Genomic DNA, 26,828 nt, shown 5'->3' on the forward strand with positions numbered 1-26,828 from the left:
CTCCGTCGCTCGTAGTGACATTAAGGAGTAAAACCCCAGAACTGCACATGCACAGTATTGAAAACAAACGTGGCCTTGTGAAGAAATAACCTACATTAGGCAGCTTGAACGGGACAATGAATTAGAGCCCTGTTCGCTCACCTCAATTTTGTAGGGTTGAGTCTGGACTGATGGAATGAAAGTTTCTCTTCGACTTGCAGCGCGTTTAGCTGAACTACCATTTATTAAGATAAAGCGAGCTTTTATGGTCCTGCACTGGACCAATTTTGACTTCAGTTTTTCAGTTACATTGTAATTTCATAGAATCAGAATCACAGATTCTTTACAGTGCAGAAGGAGGCCATTCATCCCATCGAGTTTGCACTGGCTCCCTGAAAGAGCATTCTACTGGGTCCCACTCCCCTGCCTTATCCCCGTAACCTTGCACATTCTCCCTTTTCAGTTAGCAATCCAATTCCCTTTTGAATACCTCAATCAAACCGGCCTCCACCACCCTCTCAGGAACTTCGTTCCAGACTCCAACCACCCTCTGGGTGAAAAAATATTTCCTCACATCACATTTACATCTTTTGCCAATTATTTTGAATCTGTGCCCTCCAGTTCTTGATGCTCTCTTGAGTGGGAACAGTTCCTCACTATTTACCCTGTCCATACCCCTCAGGATCTTGAACACCTCTGTCAAGTATCTTCTCAGCCTACTTTTCTCCAAGGAAAACAGTCCCAACCTCCCCGATCTATCCTCATAGCTACAGTTCTTCATCCTGGGAATCATCCATCTCAGAGAACTGGTGCACTGGACTTCCAGCACCTTCTTGTAAGAAAAATGGCGACTTATAAAGTTCAACCGGTATTCCAATAGGGGACCTTTAACCTCTTGACACTGACTAAATGGCTTCAAATTTACCAGTTGAAGTTGTGGACTGACAGGAAGACAGTGATGGGTAGGAACATACCTGGCCGGTGTTCTTCAAACGCTCGATCGCTTGCTTGTGGGTGATGCCCTGCAAGCTGACACCATCCACCTCCTGCAGCCGATCACCTGTCAAACAGAAGAAAGAAGTCGGGACTGACGTGGCCCTTATCTAGTTTACAGCAACGGAGCAGCGTAACAGGCGTTCCTTAGTGTCTTTTAACTCAAAACCAAAAGCACAGAATTGAATGATTATTCAGGCTGCATTGCCCAGGAGATGCCACCTGATTAATTGTTCTTCCCATTTTTGGCAGACAACCGTTAAAAAAAAAAATGGTGCCTCACTTCGTCTGAGCAGCGTAGGCCCGAACCAAGAGGCCTGGAGTAGGGCCTCAGGCCTCATCTAAGTAATATGAATGAGCTGCCAGAGACTGCCGGGCCCCCACAGGTACCACAGCCTCCAGCAGATCACTGCCTCACAGACAGTGGCCTCCCCAGAAGCGGGGAGGAGGACAGCAGGCCAAAGCTTAAAAAATAACCGACCGAAGATGAGAAAATAGAACCTTGTTTTTCTTCCTACCCAAGGGTCAAAACCGTTTATTGACACTTTGCTGATTGACTCCTTCAAAAAAAAAGTATCTGGTTGGGAATCAATTCAAACTGGAAGTTGTAGGATCGATGTCGGACACAGGACACAATAACTTGGATAGTGACAGTGGGGGAGGGGAGGGTGGAAAAGGCCCCAGAGCCTTTAAGGCTGGGTAAGTCCTCTGAGTGGGAAAATACAGTAAAAAATGGGAAATAGGAGTACTGGTCCGAACTGGCGTTCCATTTTAAGGTATACAAGACTAGTTCGGACCACTACTCCCATTGGGCTGTTGACCTCATTAGCATTTTCTACATTCATTTCTAGCCCAGCCTTCTGCCAAATGGACGCCCGGGCTGGCAGGCTGGAGGGCACACCAGCATCAGGAGGCCAAAGCCAGGGACACTCGGGAATGGTCCCCGGAAATCCAGAGGGAGGAGCTACCCTAGCCAATGCAGACAAAGGTGGATAGAGAACATCAGGGTTAGGTTCGGGGGAATGGTTGACAGTCAGGAGGGGAAAGACCAAAGGGTTACTTGAAAGGCTGGGGGAACATTCCTGCTCCACTTGGTCTACAAGTTGTGCTGAAACAGCCTCTTCACCTTGTGGAGTCAGCAACTCTCACCTGTGTTTCTCACCCTTCCCCCCACCACCACCCCGGAAAACCCATCAGTTAACTTTAAATTGCTCTAAAATGCACCTTGGGTGTCCTATTTAAATATGTTAATGAGTGTTCCATATCACCATGGAAATCCTCTCCCCCCACCCCCAATATCTGCTGATGTAAATAAGGTGGTGGACAAAAGCACAGGATACTGGGAACATATTCCCCATATTTAGTCTTTAAACCAACATCCGCTATCCTCTCATACCTGTTGTAGGGTGATTAATATCTATTGCTGAGGCAGTGGGTTATCTATAGAATAAGGTTATCTATAGAACCCACTAAGGTTGAATAGTGCAGATGTGGAAATGGGTGGATAATCTGTCATTTTATGTGACTACTATTGGAGACCAGGCAGATTTTACATATACCTTTCCCTGAAGAGATTAAGTGGATGGAGCAATTCCATGGTGAGATGGATTCTAAATGGTCCACGCAAGAAGCAAATTGATCACTGAATGGGCTTTTCTTAGTGGAGCCTTTCCCATGTTATTATCACATAGTGAATCAAGCTTGGGCTGATTTATTATTTTTCTATTGTGTTTTTATTAATAAATGTTGCATTCGTTGAGGTCAGTGACACTAGTAGTGAGAAAACGCACCCAAGGTTGGGATCAAACACTCTCAGGTCGGGTATTGCATGGAAAGATACAAAGTCTTCTACTTTGACCCAATAAAATCTCAAGCTTTGAGTTGGCCCCACTCTACCAATGTGCCATCATCCATTTTGACATTTCAGCTGTCCTTTGGTTTAAATACAGTGACATTGGTACTCTAATGAGGGACAGGTTTGTGTGGTGAGTCTGTACCTACTTAGGATGGGACTGAGGTTACCCAAATTCATATTAAAGCTTCTCTTACAGCTAAAAGACAGAGGAGACTTTCATCCGATTAGCCTGAGTGTGAACACATTTTCCAGAGGTGAAAGATCTGTATTTAACCATCGAGTCCCAATGTCCGTACAGTCACTCTGATGCAGCAGAACCTGACCACCATGTCCTGGTGTCTGAGGAAATCTGTTGTTTCAGGTCTTTCCGGAAGATTTCTCAGAATCACAGAGTCGTTACAACACAGAAGGCCATTCGGCCCATCGTGTCTGCACTGGCTTTCAGAATGAGCAATTCACCTTATCCCATCCCCCCATCTTCTCCCCGTAAACCCTGCACAATCTTCCTTTTCAGATAATAATCCAATTCCTGCTTGAGCGCCTCGATTGAACAGGCCCTCGCCACACACTCAGGCAGAGCATTGCAGATCTTAACCACTCACTACGTGAAAAAGGTTCTCCTCATATCTCCTTCCACAAAAGGGAATGGTTTCTCCCTATCTACTATGTCCAGACTCCTCATGATTTTGAATAACTATTTAGCATCTAGAATGGTCACATATCCTCTTGAGTGATTTACACCTTTTCACTTCCTAACCCCTGCCCCTTACCTTTCCTGATATGACCATCAAGGTCAGCAGCTCCTCCAGGTATGATGGCCTTCACATAAATCCCACCATTTTTCACACTGGTGTTCACACCACCCTGCAGAGCAGAACAAAACGTGCTTAAAAAAGGACCCTTCTCTATGGAGATATTTTTACAGACCAGCACACGAGATGCTTTCCTGCAGACTAACAGAAGGGGTCTCCTGCAAGTCAGCATTATTATGTGCCAAAGCATCTCAATGAAGGAGAAACCTCCGTTTGAAACTCACTGACCTATATCCTTTTCTAGTGTTAAGATTTTTCCTTCATTCTTTCATGTAACACGGGTGTCACTGGCAAGGCTGGCATTCCGTTCTTAATGCCCTTGAACTCGGTGGCTGGCTAGGCCATTTCAGAGGGCAGTTAAGAGTCAATCACATTGCTGTGGGTCTGGAGTCACATGTAGGCCAGACCAGGTAAGGATGGCAGGTTTCCTTCCCTACAGGACTTTAGTGAACCAAATGGGTTTTAATGGATCAATTCATTGTATTGATTGGAATTGAGGAAACAACACCAGATTTCTTCAGCAGTATCTTCAGATGGACCTTCTTTCACTGGTAAGGAACTCTCTAACCTTGTTCCAATGTACCAATGGGATAATTCCAGATTCCGGTCTTAGTCCAGCACGTTGTGGTTTCTTTTGCCCCTCCTCTCTCATCTGCAGTTGGCACCAACAGATTATATTGTGAGCTGAATTCATCTGAAAACCAGTCTCCATTGCTTCAAATGGGTTGAAACATGAACTGCAAGGATTTTTTTTTTCTTAATGACGTCAGATTGAGTAAAGGCAGGTAAACGGAGCTATATAAATTTTCTTTATATTGGACCAGGCTCGAGGGACTAAATGGCCTATTCTTGTTCCTAACTTGCATTATGTACTGTCCTACCACAGTCAAAAGCAAATCAAGTCTTTTGGATCGGTTGCGAACTTTAATGATTTTTGAAGCGGCGTCGCTATGAAGCAGTCAAGTTGTACACAGCAAGATCTCATATGCAGCAAATACGATGAACGACTGGTCAATCTGCTTGATTTTTTTTGTCGTGTGGCATTGGTTAAGGAAGGACGTGACACTGGGGAGAACTCACTGCTCAATCTCACGGAATGCCGTGGGACATTTTACATCCATCTGAATGAGTGGATGGGCCTCGGGCTTAGCGATTATCCAGAAGTCAGCATCTCCAAAAGAGCTTCAGTATTTAATAGCACACCAACCGAAGATTATGGAGGCACTCTTCATTACTCCAGAGTAAGCTCAGCAATGCAATTGACAGCTCCTACCACAAACTATTAAACCACAAGTGACATGACTTGTAACGGAATGGTGCACTTAACATGTACACAGATGGCATCTAAACATTCTAGCAATTTTTCTTCTTTATATCATTATTACTACCTTTTTGTTATCAATTACATGTCACAATGATAAAGTGTTGGAGGCAGACAGCATGGGAGATACAACGATCACACAAGGGCAATAAGGAACATGTTCCTTTCTATAGTCGACAATCACGTGTACTGCCAGAACCACAATGGGGCACTTTGCATTGTATGTTATACTTGACCTGGGAGCACTTGGTTCTGTTACTGGATGCAAAGCGGAAAATGTTCCATTTCCCAGCAATATCCTCCCTCACCTTTGACAAGCACAAATGCACAAAGATAAACAACAAGTGGGTAAGATCTTATGTACATCAACACAGTCTGCCAATTTGCTTAGACAGTGCAGGCAACACAATTGTTGATTCTGTAACAGGGGAACCAAAGCATTTTTTTAAGTGCAAAAAAAGTGACAGTTTTAATTTCAGGCAAACTGGTTAAGATAACATTGTGACAATGAACAGCGTGATACTGATGTTATGTCATTTGAGACCTGCTTTGCAGTTTCCTGGTATAGAATAATTACTTTCATGAAGCCTTTGAAACCTATGCCTACAAAACAGTCTGAATACAGCAGAGATCTGAGGAATGGTTTATTGGATAGCTGGGTTATTCCAGTTACAGAAAGCGGGAATGGTCATTTGCTAGTACAGAACTTGAGTATTGCTGAAAAAAGAGACGTGTCAAAGCTTTTCATCTTGAACTCATCAGGACACTTGCATTGATATTCTTGCAAGTGTCCTGATGCGTGCAAGACAAAAAGCTTTGACATGTCCCTTTTCTCAGCAATACAAAAGCAGGAATGGCTGAAAATCTCTGAAACTTATCTTGGTGTTTATTTGTTAATAGAAACACTCAGAAGTGTACGAAATCCCTCATAAGAAATAAATAAAAGGGTCCTTGATCTCTTCTAAACAAAACTGCGAACACAGTTTTATATACTGGAACAAATATGAGGTTTATCTGATTGTTATGTTTTGAGACTGTGTCTTTAATTTAGGGAGAAATAAGGGGTTTGCGTGACCTGTTCTGAAGTCTACTTACCAACAAGCGTGGGTGATGTGGCTGTTAAAGATTAAGGGGAAGCCCGGGTTGTTTAGCTGGAAAAAAGGTATAAGGCGTTCACACTTGGAGACAATGGCAGCAGCATCTGTATTTACACAGGCTGGTCTCCAAAATCCCAGGAAGGTGTTAAGAACATCGGGTCATAAACAGTTATGCTTTAAACTACCCATTTACTTCCAGGATAAAAGAGATTTGGGGTCTTAAGGATAGTTTAATCAGCATTTCTACCTGGATACAAGGCCCATGTGATTCACATTGAGATGGCCTTTGAGAGCAGATGGGTTTCTAAGATAATCCTGAAAACTAAAGGCACACGCAGTCTGGCAGGATCCAGGAGAGAGAGGAGCAGCTGAAGGCCAAAAGTCTCTATGGTTCACAATGCAGCAGTGCAGGTGAGAGCTCACATTCAGATTGAAAAAAATAAATTCCTAAGGATGTGAAATGAGGCTGGAAGATTCACTTAGAGGGAGAACGGCCAGGAGCAACCCTAACTGTGAAAGACAGTTCTGGGGTTAAAAGTTATCAGGCTGGGAAAGAAAAGGAACAGAAATTAAACCCTCAGAAGCTATGAATCATGTTGGACTGGGTCCGGGAGAATTAAATGTATACACAAGGGACAGTGTAAAGTATAATTGTGAAGTGGGATTTTTGGTTTGTTAAAAGTAAAAGGGAAAAGTTCTGTTTGGTAGTTAAAGTATAAGTTGGTTACATAAAAAGTGTTTAGTTAGTATTGTTTTTAGTCAGTATTGTTTTTAGTCTGTAGTCTTAAAATGTGTCATCCTTTCAGCTTTAATTGGGAGTTCAAATTTAAAAGTTATTGGTCCCTATGGGGATCTTAACTGAAGAGAGAGAGAGATAAATAAATTGAGTATTCTCAATAGTAACAGATAAAAGTGGTACAAATCAACAATTGCAACATCCCTCCTCTCTCTTGCATTTTTGTTTCTCTCCCTCATCCCCTATTCCCTTCATAGGATGTCTTGGGTTTTGTTTCACAACTCCATCTCTCTATAGCTTTTAATAATCACATTTTTCAATGATACTTCTTCAAATAACTCTGTATTCAATTTGCAACACAGCCTTTTATTAGGTCCAATGCAAACTTGTATAAAAATGTTAAAAAGGACCTTAATTTTAATTTATATAAAATTCATTTCTAACCACTTTTCCTTTCGAATTTATGTTCATTTTCTTTCTGTCATATACTACTGATCATTCTAACTCCAAGCTGGGATGATTGCAGATTCATTCATAACCCATACATGACGCGGGTGTGAAATGGACCAGTCCCTTCAACGTAAAGCTATCGGGGTAAATTGTGTTGTGTCCCCACACAGCCAACAAGGCCTCAGCCTCAGCCACCACCTATCAGATAGACTGGGCAATGTGCTAGCACTGGCTGATTGCAGTGCCCATTGATGCAGCAGAGTCTCTCAAAAAAAACAAAAGTATCGCCATAGCTCATATTATTCCTTATTTTAAAGGGGATGGAATCCTAAGGAGACGCAGTTCTGATTCAGTTCTGCAGAATCTTGGTCAGACCCCATGCGGAGTACGGTGCTCAGTTTTGGGAACTGCACATCAGGAAGGATATGTTGGCCTGGGAGGGGTTGCAGCCCAGATTTAACAGAATGATGTAAACTTAAAGGGTTTTTTTTTTAAGTGTATCTTTGGATTCATCTTTTTACCCTTTGGGGAATAATGGGAAAGTAGCGGAAGGATTCCCCAGGACGATTATCAGCCCGTTGAATCATGTCATGAATGCTCCTTCCATGGTCAACATGTCCTGGTGTGGCACTTGATCTCAGAGCTTCTGGCTCAGGGTTAGGGAGGCTACTTATTGAGCTGCAAGACCTCTGCTTAAAGGGTTAATGACAGGTTGCTTAAACTTCGCTTGTATTCCCGTGGGCTTAGAAGCTCTGACCTAATAGGATGATCCAATCAAGGAGTTTAATTTTTTTTTAAAGGATTTGATAGAGTAAAGAGCGAGAACCCACTTCCTTTAATGGGAGAAGAGGGTGGGTCAGAGGAGGGGAGGGAGCAAAATCTTCAAACATGAGTTAGGTCATTAAAGGAATGAAATTTCTCAGCAGAGAGGGTAGTGGAAATCTGGAACTCTCTCCCCCAAAAGGCTCTGGATGCGGGAATAGTTGGAATTTACAAAGGTGAGATGGGTAGATTTTTGTTTGGCAAGGGTTTCAATGGGTAAATGGTGGATAAATGGAGTTGAGGTGCAGATCAGGCATGATTGATTTGAATGGTGGAGTTGGCTGAATGGCCTACCCTATTCCTGATATTTCTATGTTCTTATTCTTCAAATCTTCACTCTGGCTTCACAAAGACCTCACTGGCTGCAGCTCCAAGGAATTTCCCTGCCCGTGTACCCAGGGCCTAGAACTTCCAAGATGCTGAGGGGTCGGGGAAGCAGGGGCGGTGGAGGGGTGGAATCCCCCTTAAGTCCCAATGCAAGGACTGTGCAGCAATTGCCCAAGAAGTTCAAACTTCTGATGGGCAATTACCCTGCACTGGGAACCATTGATACTCCGATTTAAATCGAAGACTTCGGATGGTTCCCTCTCTCTTAGCAGAATAGTTACCCAGGAAAAGTTAAAAAGATTAAAACCACTTCTAACTCCTGGGTAACTATAATACCGATCCCCCCCAAACCCCCTACTGGAGCCCCGGACTACCTCCCCTAGCCCCCCAACTATTCTCCCAAACCCCCCCATGACTGTACCCCGACAGCCCTCCCAACCTCCCGACTATCCCTCATCCTCCTGACTACCACCTCGATCCATCTACCACCCTTGACTGACCACCCGGCCTACCCCCACCAACTGACCACCTGGCTCCCCCAACCCAGCCTACCCGCCCCTCGCTTCACACCCCCCCCGTACCACCCACCTACCTTACACACTTGCCTTCTCCCTGACTTCTCAAAGTGGCTGGGACCTTTAAGCTTACCGGCAGGGGCCGTGGCTCCACTTTCCCCCAGACTCAGGAGGCCCGAGAATGTGTCCCCCCCCCCGACCCCCCCCAGGTAAATAGTGGCAATCCGCCAGTGACTGCCACTCCACAGGAACTCCTGGCCTAAGGCAAATCAAAAAGCACCAAATGAAAACTGTGCGTTAAAGATGCCGGATATGAAGAGCCATGAAGACTGAAAGAGACGAGAAGCTCCAACAGGTTGGCGGTCCTGGGGAATAGTGTGTTTCGAATTTCATGGTCACAGTGATGAATATTTGGCATAGTCACCAGCGGCAGAAGTAATCGTTTTGATACTTACTGTGACGCTAACGCCAAGGCTTCCGTCTATCTTGGCCAGCTCCACGTAGTATCTGCCCTCTGACTTTAAGTCTTGTGGCGTGGATAAAGATTCAATACCATCCTGCCAAGGTAAATGTAAAGTACTGATGGTAACACTCAATCAGATCCAAATCACTTGTTCTCAGTGTCGATTAAAAAGTCAAGACATTGTAAATTCACCATCTAGTATACACGATGAGCCATGAGTTTCCACCCGCCAACCTCTTACATTTTAAAGTCTCGGAGTGGAATGGACTACACCAGTGGCACGTAAAGGGTGGTATTTAATAGAGGTGCCTGGGGGGTCTCTCATCCACCGGCTGGACAGCCAGTGGGAGCTCACTGCACTGTGCTAATCAGGATCAAGGACTCCAGGAGCAGAAGTCCTGTCTGCCAAGGGCTGCCAGCCAATGAGAGACCGGCAGCTCTTCATTGCTTGCCAGCGTGCACACTGGGCCTTTGTCACTGGCCGCTGTAACTCACCCTCACACCCACCCGCCTCCTCAGAGAGACAATGCGGCCTCACTGAAAAGGATGTTTATGTTAAGAACAAGCCAGATCTATCAGATCTGTTAAATCAGATGGCAATGCAAGTGCTAGGAGGATTTGAATTGCCCAGAGAACAAAGTGGACCTGATTTATCAAGAAGCAAGGCCGCACAGAACACGGCGGCAGACTCCAATTGACCAATCAGAATCGGGTATTCAACCTGTGGGCTGGATGATGGTGTAGTTTTAAGGAGAAGGTATAAGGCTGGCGATGGGGTGTAAACAATGTTAATGCAGCTGAAGACAGCACCGGAAAACAGAGGGAAGGGCAACAAAAGCTTCACAAGCAGATCTGTTCCATTGAGGACGATGTGGGGGGGAAAACAAATGTGCTGCTGGCTCGGGATGCCAGCGAGAGGGGTTTCTGCGCATTTTGGGAATGTGCCGGCATAGCAGCTCAACCATCAGTGAATGAATGGGTGGCATCAGATTGCCAGGATGCACCGCGATGGCTCATTTTTGAGTTTTCCCAAGTAAATGGAAGGTGGGGTAAAGGGGATTCATAGAATTTAAAGCTTTAATTGCTGAGAAACACCCTGACAATATGGCCCACATTTTCAGGCTCAATCATAAGACGTACATGGTTTATTTTCAAATAATGTCCCATGACGTTATTTCTTCACAAATTAACATGCAACTGTTCTGAAGCAACAAGCACAAGAATATGTTGTGATTCACTAAGAGGATATGGTGGTGGTGTAGTAGTAATGTCACCTGGAAATCCACAGTAATTCTCTGGGGATATGGGTTCAAATCCCACTGAGGTAGCTGGTGGAATATAAATTCAGTTTTATAAAAAAATTAAAGTGAAATACCGTGGGAACCAGCAATCTGAAATAAAAACAGAAAGCGCAGGATAAACTCAGCAGGTCTGGCAGCATCAGGGAGAATCAGAATTAACGTGTCAGCCTTATATAACTCTTCTTCAAAGAATAAATCTGGAATTGAAAGCTGTTCTTAGTAATTGGTTCACTAGTGCCATTTTAGGGAAGGAAGCCTGGTCTGCTTGTGACTCCAGACCCACAGCAATGTAATTGACTCTAAAATGGCCTATCAAGCCACTCAGCTCAAGGGCAATTAGGGATGGGCAACACATGCTGGCCTTGCCAGTGACACCCACATCCCATGAAAGAATGGAAAAAAAAACTATGCTGGCCCTTGAAAGGGATGCTCTCAGACAATGTGAGGGCAGCTTTTTATCTGTTGACAAAGCAACACTGGGGTCCTTCCAGCAAGTCCCAATAGGATACGATCTAGTCAGTGCAGATTGTCGAAGCCTCAACACTTCAAAAATGTTTAGTTACTTAAAAGCTGTATGCTTCATGCTTGCAATTGTTAACAAATTGCTGCCCTTAAAAAAAATGGCCAGAAGCTTCATTTCAATGTTCAGCCAGCGGAAGGAGTTAGTTTGAGGGAAAGCAGGGCATCTACATAATACTAATAACACACTGAACCTTTGCTTCAGTCCTCAAAGGAATGACTATCACTTCAACACTGCTCAACGAGTAATGACACAAAATGCAAATTCATCCCTGCACTTAAATGCAATTCTTGGTTTCTTTGCACACATTCATTTCACTTTAATAACAACAGCATCTGTGTAGACTGAGATTGAAAGATTTTTATTGGATGAGGTTTTAAGGATTTTGGAGCCAGGGCAGATAGATGGAGTTGAGATGCAGCTCAGTCAGGATCTAACTGAATGGCAGAACAGGTCTGAGGTGCTGAATGACCTACTCCTGTTCCAATGACTAATCAGGACATACTGAGCACTGCACGGCACTAAATTAAACCAGAAATAAAAGACAGGAAATGACAGTCAGCACCTAATAGACGTGCTATATTTCCATTGAGACCAAACTAGTCCTGTAGTAGCAGACAAGATTACCTGTGGCAAGCAAGAGGTGCCATTTATATTGCTCTCCTGGGTTATCACAGTGCTGTTTAAAATCCAAGAAACCTCACCATTTTTGAGGAGAAAATTACTCCTTCTTTCTCCTGCCTTGCTTCACTGTTTAAATTGCAGGTGCTTTGTATACCAGCACGAGGAAAAAATCTGGCATTCTGGTGGTACACCCAGCAGGCTGACTGGTGATTGCCTCCAGAATGCTCCATGATGACAGTTGAAGCAATCTGGTTTGTACAGTCCCTTTCATAACCAATTATGTACTTTCAAAGTATCGTTACTTGGTGGCACATGGGGAAATGTGGCACCCGATTTGAACAAAGCAAGGACCTCAAATCAGCAACCAGATAATTGGTTTCCAACAGTGCACAATCCAAGTGTTTTTTGAAGTTAGTTTGTTCCCAAGGAGAGAAACACATTCAGAAGCAAATCCATGATGCAGCACCTAGATTAAGAGGACCAAAGCATCAGTAAGTGTGTTGAAGTTTGTACTGTATTTAGCAGACTCCTGCCTCAGTATGAGATGCAGATGGGCCAACAACGCTGTGGTTAGTCTGTACATTCACCCACCATCAGAAAGTGGCAACAGGAAGCTGCATTTACATTGCGCCTTCAACACAGTAACACATCCCAAGGCACTTCACAGGAGCATTTTCATCCCTTTCTTTCCACTGGTATTCACATCACAAGCAATTCAAACACTGAGTGGGAGTGGAGGGAGGGGTAAGGATCTTCGCCCTCACAGCTGGGAAAATGAGTTTAGCTTCCTAACTTTAAAAAAAAAAAGCATCAATGCTTATCTAGAAAAGGAATGAAAATGGCATCTCCAGTACATTACAGGGTGGATAGATTTGACTAGCACGGTGTAAAATGAAAGTTTGCCATGTGATCTAAAAGCATTATTCACGTTAATATTTGTCTCTATTTCATGTCATAGTATCAAGTATATTATACATATCTGTAGCATCTGAACCAGTAAATGTACTTTTGTAAGGTAACCGTGTATGGTCTCCAATGCAATCTTGTCTATAACAGTGAACTCATCCAGTTCACACAGCCTTGTTCTCAACAATCTATCAGCAACTTAGTTAGCAACTAGCTGGGAAAGGTAAATGGGAACTGTTGTTCAACCAGTGATCCAGAAAACTGGACCAATAATCCAGAATCAAAACCCACCATGGCAATTTGGGAATTTAAATTCAAGTCACTTCAAATAAATTGATAATTAAAAACTAATCAGTAGAGGTAGGCAGGCAATGACTGGATTGTTGCTCTGATTCAATAATGCCCTTAGGGTCTGAGCAAATAGTCCACTGGGTACTGGAATCACCTCTGGTGTACACGTTTTGTGGTTAAGGCCTTGCTCTGTTGTGGTGAGCTGCCATGCCAATGATGGCGTGAGCTCGCTGAGATGTTGACTTTATTTTATGTGTGAACAATGTGACTGACTCTTAACCGGCCTCTGAAATGGCCTAGCAAGCCACTTAGTTCTCAAAGGCAATTATGGAGTGGCAATAACTGCTGGCCTTGCCAGTGACACTTGCATCCTGTAAACGAATTAATTCTGCACTTGATTTGCAGAGGAATTGTTTGCAGAAACCATTGTGACTTCCTTATTGTTAAAAATGGTCACAACTGACACTATGCCTGATTGTATAATACTAATGGCAATTGGATCAAAAATACACAACTGCTGAAAAATATTGGGAAGAAATTTGGACAGGATGAGCCTTCAGCGGTGTCACAACAGTGGATTACAGCCCCAACTTACTTATGGCCACATTGAACTTTTAAGGGAGACGTGTTTTTTTTTAAAGACATACAAGCTAATACACTCAACAAAAGATGGCTTAGAATGTAAAGCAACCACTTTCTGAAAAACTTATGCGGATTATACTTGACCGGCTAGTCCAGAGAGACCATAGAATGTCACAGCTAAAAAAGTATCAAGGCCTATTTCAGACAGAGACATTTCAGACAGATGTATTTCTGTTTTAGAAGGACCCAATTTAACCAGATTTTCTTGCGTCAAAGAAAGAGTAAGTTTATTAGTTACTAAAAACCTGAGGAAAATAATAAAAATGTAACACACATACACACAGATCAGAAATGAGAAGCTGAGTCCAAAAATAAAAGTTAAAAAAGATATACGAATCAGTCTTTGGCTTATCCGTGAGGCGTAGATAGCAAAACATTCCGGCTGTTAAGTTGAGTGATTCTGGTAGAAAGGAAGCGATGAAATGCAAAGGACTGAACTTTAATCTCCTATGGTTGTGGAGACAAAGCAGACTGATCGCCAAATTTTGGTAAAACATCCAAAACCATCTCCTGTTGAGTTATACCTCAGAATCTGGAAATGATCTGAGTTGAAAGAAAACAGATTCTGGGTGAAAGACATGTTTGTTTTTCCCTTCCAGGAATACACAAGGAAAGGGGTTAAAAATCTAGCTGTAGACTGATCCGTGCGTTCTAGTTCCGGTGTGCTAGCGTAGTGAGAGTCATATCAAAGACAGTCAACTAGAAATCCCTTTGCAGCTTGTAGGCAAAGGGTTTCTCCTCTCTCTTTGTTGTTGTGGGTGAGTCAGCAAAGCCATGATCAAAAAAGGAAACAGAACAGCTTCTTCAGCTAACCTGCAGAACCAAGTGTCTCCAACCCAACTGTCAAGCTGCCGAAATCTGCTCTACCGGAATCATCACACTTAGCGGCCACAATGTTTTGCCATCTATGCCTCACAGACAAGCCAAAGACTGATTCGTATATCTTTTTTAACTTTTATTTTTGGGCTCAACTTTTCATTTCTGATCTGTGTTTATATGTGTTATGTTTTTATTATTTTCCTCAGGTTTTTAGCAAACTAATAAACTTACCCTTTCTTTGACTCAAGAAAGCCTGGTTAAATTGGCTCCTTCTAAAGCATAAATACATATAGACTCGGAAAAGGTATCCACGAGGGAAGGGATCCCTTTTAAATTAACGTGTTGTGACCAATCAAACGGGGTTGAATAAAGAAGGGGAGTCAGCTCATTCTTCCTCACCTGGGAGCACAACAAAATTGAGGTCCCATTCAGGAAGGTTAACACTTTGGGGTATCTCGCCTGGGGTCATAACAAATTGGGAGACATCACCCAGAGACCGGTCGTAACAAATGCCGGGGTTTTCTGCTTCTGTGTTCACCAGCCTTGAATTTGCCACCCGCTAAAGTGAATGGGCAGCAAATCAAAAGCTGACGCAACAGCATCGGCAAAGATGTTTATTAAGGAGCGGGCTTTGATTTTTACCTCAAGGAATATATTTTTTTTTGCTTGTCGACCTGGGCTTACCTTCATTTCTACCGCATGAACCTGGGCAGGTGGCACACCGGGCACTGGAATTACCTCTGGTGTTCCATGGTTGAGGCCTTGCTCTGTGGTAGGCGAGTTACCGTGCCGACGGTGCTGTGAGCTCACCGAGCTGTTGGCTTTACCCTTTGACTTTGCAGGATCCTTCCTTACAGCCTCACACAGGCCTGAAAAGAGGGTTAACAATTTATTAATCAGCAAGCATAATTCCGCTGCAAATAAAGCTTTATTTTTTATTAACACAATGGATCTCACCCACTCAACTCTCTTGTCCTGAAACAAAAGATAGAGATACTATGCATGTAATATATACTGTAACAAAGTTTTAATACCGTGACTTTAAAACAGATCTGAAATACTTTTGTAAAAGCAAAATGCTGCTGATGCTGGAAATCTGAAATAAAAACAGAAAATGCTGGAAAAACACAGCAAGTCTGGGAGCATCTATGGAGAAAGAAACAAAGTTAACGTTTCAAGTCCATATGACTCTTCTTCAGGCCTTCTGAAGAGTCATATAGGCTCAAAACGTTAACTCTATTTGTTTCTTCTCCACATACGCTGCTGGACCTGCTGAGTTTTTCAAGCATTTTCTGTTTTTGTTCCTGAAATACCTTTATTTTAATCAGAGATTTTATAGCACAGAAGGAGGCCATTTGGCTCATCATCCAAGTGCTTGCTCTCTGGAGGTTCCATTCCTGTACCTTTATTTCCCCAAATCCTTTTACATGTTGCTTTTTCAAATACTCCCCCGCGTCCCTTTTAAAAGCTAGTTTATTTACTTCCTCTCTATTTCCAGTAGGGCATTTGCTGCTTTAGCAATCCTCTGGATAAGAACAAATACTCTCCTAACCTCTCCCTTCAATCCATTAATGGTCTTAAATTTTGTGTCCTCTTTCTACCCCTTCCCCCCACTCCTTCTGCTGTAAGTCTAAAACATCATTAGCCAGTTAAAGGGGCTTTGTCCTCGTGAAATAAGCAGCTTCACTTTTTTTCCCTCACTTGTCACAAACACACAATAAAGTCGGGTTTGGAATGCATCATTGTTTCACAAGCTGATGATGAAAAAAATGCGTGGGTTTCCCTCCCCAAATAGCCTTGGCAATAAATTACCAAAGTTGTTCTCCTAAAGCCAGTGGCTCCTTAAATATTAATGAATATTCATCAATAATATAATGTACTGCTCTCTGTGAATCTCTGCACAACACACATGGGGACATCAAAGATGCAAAAGCATGACAATGAATCAGTTTGACCAACATGTTCCAATATTTGGAGAAAGTAAAGTCATGAAAAAAAATCAGTAATGTTCAAAATCTGTCAAAATTCCAGTAAGGCTTCACTGTGCTGTCCCCACCCTATGTGACATAGCTCAATTCAAGTGTCATTCAAAAAGATTTGCTAGGTTATGTGAGGGCAGATAACAGCATAAAATTGTACCCCAGCGAGGGTAAGCATCTTCAGCAGACATTCAGGAAAAATGTATAGCTTAATGAGAGACATGAGGAATAACTATATCTTTATGGTGGATTCCAGCAATGTTTTTCAGTCAGTCAGAATCTCTGACCAGAGCCACTTGACGTCAGGAAAGGTTTTCCCACTTGCAACTGGGTTAGATTCAACTTTGGATCTGAGAGTGAATGTATGATTCAGTCCGCAGTCTCCTGGATATCAGGATGCCTCGTTGCACAGCTGGTACCACACATGGGCACCATTTCAGTGAAGCATGTGTTCCTGCAGCTTGGATGGGAATTGGAAAGCCATCGCAATCTCCTTCCACTAGTGTTAAACAAAATTGATCGTTCCCTTCCCTGTGATGTTACACCCTCAAATTTTGAATGGTTTACAAATAAAATTAGGCTGGAACAAATTACACTCTGTTCCAATTATGAGATTTTAAGATTTGATATGTTCAAGGGCTGAGTCTTTAAATTAAGTATAAAATGAAGAGGTCATGTGACCTGTGCTGCAGTCTGCCTGACAGCAGCCCAGGTGATTTGATTGTTAGAGATTAAAGGGAGCCCAGATTATTTTACTAGGAAGAAGGTGCAAGGTGATTACACTGGAAGACAATGCAACAGCCTGTGTGCTAACAGTAGATAGACTATGAGTCTCCAACATCCCAGAAAGGTGTTGAGAATGACAATTTGTTAACACTTGTGCTTTAAACAGTCCATTTAATTCCAAGATAAAAGAGAGTTGACATTTCAAGGATAATTAATCAGCATTGCTACCCCAATACAAGGCCCATGTGATTCATGTTGCCATGGAGATGGGTTATGAGAGAGGGAAGGTTTCTAAGATGTCCCTGAAAACTCACAGATGAGTTAGTCTGCCAGGTTCTGGGAGAGGTGAAGCGGCTATAGGCTACAAGATGCTGTGGTTCACTGTACAGGAAATCAGTTCGCAACTCGCGTTTGGATTGAAAAGACAAAATCCGTGGGGAATTAAAACAAGGCTGGAAGATTTGCTTAGCTTTAGCTACAGGTGGAGGTCTCTAGGAAGAAAATCCTGGAGTTAAAAATTTCAAGACTGGAAAGGGAAAGGGTCAGACGTAAACCCTTGGAAGCTATGAATCATTTTGGGCTGATGCTTGATGAATTGAATGTGCACTGACATGCCCAATAGTGGCATGTCATATTATGAACTTTCAGAAAATACTTTTAAAAATTCAACACAAATAAGCTGTTAGGATGGCTGCCACAAATCATGTGACTTTGGCATTTAGACTACAGGCAGTATCAAGTCACCAGAAAATACCTAATTATAAATGGACATGCATGAGGTTATCCCACAGTCATCCAGGGAATTCATACATCTCACTGCGTAAGGATGGGCCAACACCTAAAGACTATAGAGTTTCCAGACTGACTGTCTCCATGTTTCACAGCGGACAAAAGGAAAGATTGAAAGTCAATTTGCAACAGATGGAAGTAAATGGCCATTATTAACCTCCCACTGTATCGCGATAGCCTCCTCCATCCAAACTACACTTAGTGGGCCTTAGAAGTGTTAACCCACAACACAGGATGTGGAATCAACATGAACACCATAGCTTATTTGGAAAAGGCCTTGAGCTTGTGAAAAGCCACATGATGAGACAGCCATGATTTCTATGTCTGTTTAAAGATCACCTAAACAGTTTACAGTCAGATCCAACAAAGCCTTCAGAACCACCAGTTCAGCCAGTCTGTGAACCAGACTCAGCAACCAGCTGCAAAACATCAAGAGACCAAAATGTTTCATTTTCGAAGTTCACCTGAGAACCAACCTCCTAGATATTCTGCTACAAGAAGCCTCACAACCTGCTGCAAACCCTTCACTTCACAAGGCCCTCACCTCAACTTTAAGCACCAAGTCCGTTCAAGAAACCATAGGCCAGCCACAAGGGAGATGGGAGATCATAAACCAGGGACTAAGTTAACTGCAATCTATAAACATGCATTACTTTTATCTGTATCCAGACTTAATGTGTGTGTGGGTGAAACCAGGGCCTGAATCTTCTGGTGGGTGTGCGGGGGTGGGCCCCACTCGCTGACACGTAAAGTGACGCGCGGTGACATCGGGCGTGCGATTTTCAGTACAGCAGGCATGCACTGGAGTCGGCTGCGCGCCCGCCGAACTGTCAAAGGCCTATTAAGGTCACTTAAATAATAATGGGAATGATTAACAGGGCTGCCCATCCAACCTTAAGTTTGGCGGGCAGATGAAAAGCCCAGACGGCCTTCACATTACTCATGGAACCTCATCCATAGGCAGGATGAGGTTTCACGAAGGGTTTATAAATGTCACAAAAATGTTTATCAAAATTCACTGACATGTCCCAGCTCATGTGACACGGGACATGACTGAATACTTTGTTTTCTCCCTTATTTCAATTTTTCATACCCAAAGTAATCTCCCCGAGGCAGCTCCGTGCCTCAGAGGGATTATTGCGCTCTTTCGCACACATGCGCTCAGCGCGTCACGCTAGGTGGGCCTTAATTGGCCCGCCCATGTAAAATGGTGGCGCCGAGCCGATTGTGGGCAGCAAGTGTCTGCGCACCTGCCTGCGCCTGCTACCTCTCAGCACCCCCACCCCCGCCGGACGGGGAGAAAATTTCTCCCCAAGTGTGTGACATTGTATTATTTCGGGGGGAAGTGTGCGAGAATAAACAACCTTTGTTATTTATAAACTCATGGAAGCTTGCTGCTGAATTTTTAATTGGCATAAACATTCCAGGGGTAAGATAAGACACAACAGTTTCCTTACAAAAAATACTGATCATGGGCAGGAAAAATGCAGATACATTGTGGCCATGACACTACTTAAAGGAGAGTGCAACATACACCTGATAGTGAGTTGCCTTGATAAAAGCAAAAAACTGCGGATGCTGGAAATCCAAAACAAATATAAACATAAAAATATAAAAACAAAAAAACTGCGGATGCTGGAAATCCAAAACAAAAACAGAATTACCTGGAAAAACTCAGCAGGCCTGGCAGCATCGGCGGAGAAGAAAAGAGTTGACGTTTCGAGTCCTCATGACCCTTCGACAGAAGGGTCATGAGGACTCGAAACGTCAACTCTTTTCTTCTCCGCCGATGCTGCCAGACCTGCTGAGTTTTTCCAGGTAATTCTGTTTTTGTTTTATAAACATAAAAATACCTGGACAAACTCAGCAGGTCTGGCAGCATCTGCGGAGAGGAACACAGTTAATGTTTCAAGTCCATATGACTCTTCAACAGAACTAAGTAAAAATAGAAGAGAGGTGAAATATAAGCTGGGTTAAGGGGTGGGGGCGGGGGTGGGATAAGTAGAGCTGGATAGAGGGCCAGTGATAGGTGGAGATAGCCAAAAGATGTCATAGACAAAAGGACAAAGAGGTGTTGAAGGTGGTGATATTATCTAAGGAATATGCTAATTAAGGGAGGAAAGCAGAACAAGCAAGGTACAGAAAGCCCTAGTGGGGGTGGGGTGCGGTGAAGGGATCAAAATAGACTAAAAGGTAGAGGTAAAATAATGGATGGAAATACATTTAAAAATTATGGAAATAGGTGGGAAAAGAAAAATCTATATAAACTATTGGAAAAAAAAGGGGGGGATCGGAAAGTGGGTGGGGATGGAGGAGAGAGTTCATGATCTAAAATTGTTGAACTCAATATTCAGTCTGGAAGGCTGTAAAGTGCCTAGTCGGAAGATGAGGTGCTGTTCCTCCAGTTTGCGTTGAGCTTCACTGGAACAATGCAGCAGGCCAAGGACAGACATGTGAGCATGAGAGCAGGGTGGAGTGTTGAAATGGCAAGCGACAGGGAGGTCTGGGTTCCTCTACATCTCCATCCCCCACCGGAATGGTCTGATGGCTCTCTGCTTCTTCCTCGAACAGAGGCCCGAACAATCCCCATCCACCACTACTCTCCTCCATCTGGCTGAACTTGTTCTCACACAATTTCTCCTTAAACTCCTCTCACTTCCTCCAAGTAAAAGGTGTAGCTATGGGTACCCACATGGGCCCCGGCTATGCCTGTCTCTTTATGGGGTATGTGGAACATTCCTTGTTCCAGTCCTACTCCGGCCCCCTCCACAACTCTTTCTCCGGTACATCGATGATTACTTCAATGCTGCTTCATGCTCTCGTTTGGACCTGGAAAAATTGATTAATTTTGCTTCCAATTTCCACCCCTCCATCATTTTCACATGGTCCATCTCTGACACTTTCCTTCCCTTCCTTGACCTCTCTGTCTCAATCTCTGGTGATAGGCTGTCCACCAATATCCATTACAGGCCTACCGACTCGCACAGCTACCTCGACTACAGCTCCTCACACCCCGCTTCCTGTAAGGACTCCATCCCATTCTCTCAGTTCCTTCGCCTCCGTTGCATCTGTTCTGATGATGCCACTTTCAAAAACAGATCCTCTGACATGTCCTCCATCTTCCTTAACCGAGGTTTTCCACCCATGGTTGTTGACAGGGCCCTCAACCGTGTCCGGCCCATCTCCTGCACATCCACCCTCACATCTTCCTCTCCCTCCCAGAAACATGATAGGGTCCCCCTTGTCCTCAATTATCACCCACCAGCCTCCGCATTCAAAGGATCATCCTCCACCATTTCCGCTAACTCCAGCATGATGCCACCACCAAACATGTCTTCCCTTCAACCCCCGCGGCATTTCGCAGGGATCGTTCCCTCTGGGACTCCCTGGTCCACTCCTCCATCACCCCCTATACCTCAACCCCCTCCCAAGGCACCTTCCCATGCAACCGCAGAAGGTGCAAAGCCTGCCCCTTTACTTCTCCTCTCCTCACCGTCCAAGGGCCCAAACACTCCTTTCAAGTGAAACAGCATTTCACTTGCACTTCCCTCAATTTAGTCTACAGCATTCGTTGCTCCCAATGCGGTTTCCTCTACATTGGAGAGACCAAACGCATACTGGGTGACCGCTTTGCAGAACACCTTCGGTCTATCCGCAAGCATTACCCAGACCTCCCTGTCACTTGCCATTTCAACACTCCACCCTGCTCTCATGCCCACATGTCCGTCCTTGGCCTGCTGCATTGTTCCAGTGAAGCTTAACGCAAACTGGAGGAACAGCGCCTCATCCTCCGACTAGGCACTTAACAGCCTTCTGGACTGAATACTGAGTTCAACAATTTTAGATCATGAACTCTCTCCTCCATCCCCACCCCCTTTCCAATCCCCCCTTTTTTTTCCAATAATTTATATAGATTTTTCTTTTCCCACCTATTTCCATTATTTTTAAATGTATTTCCATCCATTGTTTCATTTCTGCCTTTTAGCCTATTTTGATTCCTTCACCCCATCCCACCCCCACTAGGGCTATCTGTACCTTGCTTGTCCTGCTTTCTACCCTTAATTAGACCATTACTTAGATCATATCACCACCTTCAACACCTTTGTCCTTTTGTCTGTGACATCTTTTGGCTATCTCCACCTATCACTGGCCCTCTATCTAGCTCTACTTATCCCACCCCCCCTTAAACCAGTTTATATTTCACCTTTTTTCTATTTTTACTTAGTTCTATTGAAGAGTCATACAAACTCGAAACGTTAACTGTGTTCCTCTCCGCATATGCTGCCAGACCTGCTGTGTTTTTCCAGGTATTTTTATTTTTATTTTTGTAGTGGGTTTCCTTGGTTGTGTTAAAATCTCTGTTCTTTAGTTTAAAGTACAAATTGCCTACAAAGACAGCATTTATTCTCTAGTGCTTTTTATTTATTTGTTCCAGAAAATATCTTAAAATGTGAAATCCTGTGGCGTTATCCTTTCAGCTATTAACTGGAAGCTTGAATTGCTCTTTCTTAAAGTTATCAGTCTCTACGGGATCATAACACTGCATCATTGTGACACCAGATAGTCAATTCAGCTCTGAAATATAGGCCTTTGACCAACATAGTTTGATTTCTGGAGCAGTTTGACTAATATAAGTATATCTCCTTTATAAATGAGATGCAGCTCAGCAGCCAAATGGTAATGAGGAAGGGACATTGATCACAGCAACCATATCTTATGATCCAGGGCCTTTTTTCTTGATTTATTTTTTATGTTACTGCATGTTCAAAGTCAGTGAGGGCAGTATCAGGTGCAGAATTGTAGTCGTATTATCTGAACTCATTTTTCTTGCCAAGTTTGAGGTCTTTGGAAGAGAGAGAGAGAGAGAGAGAGAGTGTGCAAGAGAAAGAGGCCCCTCCGATTGGGCAAAGTCTGTTCACATGTATAAAACCTAGCTTCACCTCACACAATGTCATTACATCACAGAATCATAACCGAATAGCAGGAAGCCATTCGACCCATTGTGCCTGTGCTGGCCCATTGAATGTGTCTCAGAGCCCTGCAGTTTTTTCCCCTTCAAGCAATTGCCTGCTAAAGTTACTAATGAAGCTACTTCCACTCAGTCAGGCAGCGTATTCCAGGTCACAACAACTCGCTGTGTCTGAAAAAAAAACACACTTTTCCTCGCATCCACCACTGGTTCTTTCACCAAATGGCACCCTTCATACAAGCACGGCAAGAAGGGGTTGGTTCTACCCCTAGTTACAGCAAAATGAATGCAAAGGAGCGTGAATACCTTTCGGCTGAGAAATGATTAGCATCACCTCATCGGGGGCATTCTGTAGAATCTCTGCTGCGGTTCTGAAGGTGACGCCCTCCAGGCTCTCATTATTCACCGAGATCAATCGACCCCCTTCAGGAGACAGAAGCAGAAAAAGCATTTGAAAAGTGAAAGGAAGGCGTTAAAGAGACTGCACTCGGTGATAAAATGCATGAAAGAATCAGCCTTCACCTTCTTTAACACGTCCGTCCTTGTCTGCTGGACCCCCTGGTGTGACGGATGCAATAAAGATCCCCAGGTCTAATTTCCCAGTGCTTTCTCCTCCAACAATCATAACACCTGCAAGAAGAGATAAATTGAATCTGAGCTGCTCCTTGACTTAACCTATACAGTTGGGGCCTGGGAGTTAAAATCTCTTGGCTCTTGTGTCGCCAAGATTAAGATGATTTGCCCCACTCCTCACTACCTCCACCCTCCCCCACACCACGCTCATGAGTTAAAATCAGACCTTTTTGTGTCTCGGCATCTCTCACATCATCAGAACCGGTTTACGTTGAACCTTGCCAGCTGAAAGGCGGTACAGCCCAAGACTGAGCTCCAGAAACTGTTTTACTTGTGTTTAACACAGGTTAATGCCTGGAGGTCCTACCCTGTGGAGCAGTGTTGACTTTTTATGAGGGAGCTCATTAAAATGGGCCACATGTTTAATCCAAGGGAAGTAAATCAGAGTTGGAGTGTTTGAATTTTGACAGGGTGAATAGCGTAGTGCATTAGTCCAGCTGTGTAATCTGCAACGCAGTCTATCAGCTCAACCGTGACTTTAATAAATCAGTCAAGGACCTGATGGCAAATATTTCATCACAGATCCTTACTATTAGACAACTCAAAAAGAAAGCACTATTCCATGCAGGGTGGAAATCCATGCACGTTAAGTATCGTCTCCTGTATATTTCATGGGTCTTTTAAAAAAAATGTATTTTTCCAACTGGATTTATCATCCAGTCGAGGCAAATAACCATAAATCTCACTGGGTCTCGAGAGAGGCCTAAACAACAATTAATCAATTTAATTATAGGCTGATTTACCAAAGGCTTGGAGGTGAGGTCATGGCACAGCAAAGGTTTCAGATAACAAAAATATATTAAATGTGCCACTCTTTAAAGGAGAATCAGCAAACACACAACAGAAACAGATATCCCCAGAACAAAATGAAAGTAGGTTTACAGTCATTTGTCAACAGACATATAAACTTCCAAATAAAATATTTGCCCAGTGATGCTTTCTTAAATTGGGTAATATTCAATATAATTCTTAAGATATGTTTTGCCCTCAAAACTGAAATAAACTAGGTACAAAGATTGAGCACCTTCTATTCTGATTGCAATGAGGTGTGGCGTGCTGTATGTTTAAAGAATGGGAGATAATAGATCTTGTGGATGATTATTTTTTTCCAGCCCAGAGATTTTGAAGTGGAGGACACCAATATAAAGTTAGTAAGGGACAGCACAGCTCTGGAATTAAAGGAATCTTCTTGTTGAAGATGTTCCCACTAAAGCACTTTATGCTGTGCCAGTCAGCAGGTTTAAAAGACGAGCTGGATACATAAGTTTGTAATTGAGGATTACAATGACACGTACAGGTTAAAATAATCAAAAGCTGTGCCGAATATGAGGGTTTCTGAGATGTTGGAATCTTGGATATCTAATAGCAAGGAATACAAAAGCTGAGGTTTGTTTGTGCATGGGTATTTTAGAAATTTGCTACGTTTAACATTTGGAAAACAAGGGAAATGTTGGTAAAAGCAAAATACTACAGATGCCGGAAATCTGAAACAAAAACGGAAAATGCAGGAAAAACTCAGCAGGTCTAGCAGCCTCTGTGGAGACAGAAACAGAGTTAACGTTTCGAGTCCCTATGACCCTTCTTCATGCTGGTGAAACTGATCCCCTGAAGATTAAGTGGAACCAGTTGAGTCAATTATCAAATGGATTACACAAGAGTTGAGCTTGAAGGGACAAAAGAACAAATTTCCATTCTATGAACTTTTACGTTCTTAACACTGCAATGGGTAAGTGAGCAGATATTGCTATGACAGACCAATGAACAGTGCCCACTGTTAGTGAGGTTTGACCCTGCCCGTTTAATGGCACCAATATTTTGCCCTGCAAATGGTTGGAAGTGCTAGATGGAAACACAGCACAGCATCCTCTACAGGGCATCTGGGATCTGAATGAACAGGGCAAGCAACTGTGCATTTTTTTAGCCTATCAGACTAAAGGATTGAGCATTAAGCAATGCACAGTCTGAACAAGGCTGCATAATTACAACAGTGAATTCAACAGAAAGATCAGTGATGAGAGGGAAAGTAAAGGATTGGATTATGAGAGGGTGAGAAAAGAGATAGAAAGAAATAATAAAAAGTTTTTTTTTTAAAAAAGATCTCCAATAGCCATTAAAAGCTGAAGAAATGAGGCTTGTTATAATGCTGGGCTTTACAAGATGGTCATGTTTTAAACTGTCTCCTTTAATTCAAGGTAAAATGGAGTAGTTTGGAGAGGGGGGTATGACCTCCGACGAAATCTGCCCAGAGACAAGCACACCTGACCTGGTTGCCATGGGAGCAGAGGCTAGGTATTGAAGGTAAGGTGAAAGTTTCAACAACTTGACACAGCAACTCACAAAAAACAACAGCTATTTGAAAGCAGAGGAGTCTCAGTCAGACAGGGAGATCTGAAGAGGGAGACTGGAAAATGGTGCACCAGCCAGAGGGAAAAAGGACTGATTTCAGGTTAAACAAAAACTGCTAGCCAAGGTGGATTCTTAGTTCAAAAAAATGAGGCTTGTGAAGAGTTAAAGACTGTAGAATCACCAAGGCTACATTGCTACTGGAGGTCCATTTTCATTATGCGCAAAAGGTTGAGTGAAGGGATTTTCTTTAAAAGGATAGTGGAAGATTTATCCTGCCAGGGCTTGTTAAAGGCAGGTGGACCCTGGGACTTTAAACACAAGACTACATTTCTGCTGAGAGTGCAGTGTAATGTATAAACGTGATGTGGGGTTTGCGGTTGTGCTGAGTAGTTAATAGGGAATACCTTTTCTGTACTTCAGTGCATTAGATGCCTACTAAGTAATGTTTATTAGAAGTTGGTTTAGATTTTTTATATTCATTTATGGGATGTGGGCATCACTGGCTGGGCCAGCATTTGTTGCCCATCTCTAAATGCCCTTGAGAAGGTGGTGGTGAGCTGCCTTCTTGAACTGCTGCAGTCTATGCAGTGTAGATACAGCCAGGGTGCTGTTAGGGAGGGAGTTCCAGGATTTTGACCCAGCGGCAGTGAAAGAACGGCGATATATTTCCAAGTCAGGATGGTGAGTGGCTTGGAGGGGAACTTCCAGGTGATGGTGTTACCATGCGTCTGCTGCCCTGGCCCTTCTAGATTATAGTGGCCGTGGGTTTGGAAGGTGCTGTTGAAGGAGGCTTGGTGAGTTCCGGCAGTGCATCTTGTAGATGGCACACACTGCTGCTACTGTGCATCGGTGGTGGAGAGAGTGAATGTTTGTGGATGGGGTGCCAATCAAGTGAGCTGCTTTGACCTGGACG

At 43.4% G+C, this 26,828-nt stretch overlaps 1 protein-coding gene across 1 annotated transcript in view; it reads right to left on the bottom strand.

Annotated features, from left to right (window-relative positions):
* Positions 1-26,828, bottom strand: part of LOC121270873 (tyrosine-protein phosphatase non-receptor type 13-like) — a 273,076-nt gene that overhangs the window by 55,431 nt on the left and 190,817 nt on the right. The window contains exons 19-24 of the mRNA XM_041176429.1: positions 23,459-23,566; positions 23,243-23,359; positions 15,158-15,342; positions 9,363-9,464; positions 3,598-3,691; positions 954-1,039 (exon numbers count right to left, since the gene is read on the bottom strand). Of these exons, the coding sequence (XP_041032363.1) occupies positions 954-1,039; positions 3,598-3,691; positions 9,363-9,464; positions 15,158-15,342; positions 23,243-23,359; positions 23,459-23,566 (692 nt within the window). The remainder of the gene's footprint in view (positions 1-953; positions 1,040-3,597; positions 3,692-9,362; positions 9,465-15,157; positions 15,343-23,242; positions 23,360-23,458; positions 23,567-26,828) is intronic.

The sequence above is a fragment of the Carcharodon carcharias genome, chromosome 28 (genome assembly GCF_017639515.1).
Source record: "Carcharodon carcharias isolate sCarCar2 chromosome 28, sCarCar2.pri, whole genome shotgun sequence".
In the NCBI taxonomy this organism is placed as follows: domain Eukaryota; kingdom Metazoa; phylum Chordata; class Chondrichthyes; order Lamniformes; family Lamnidae; genus Carcharodon; species Carcharodon carcharias.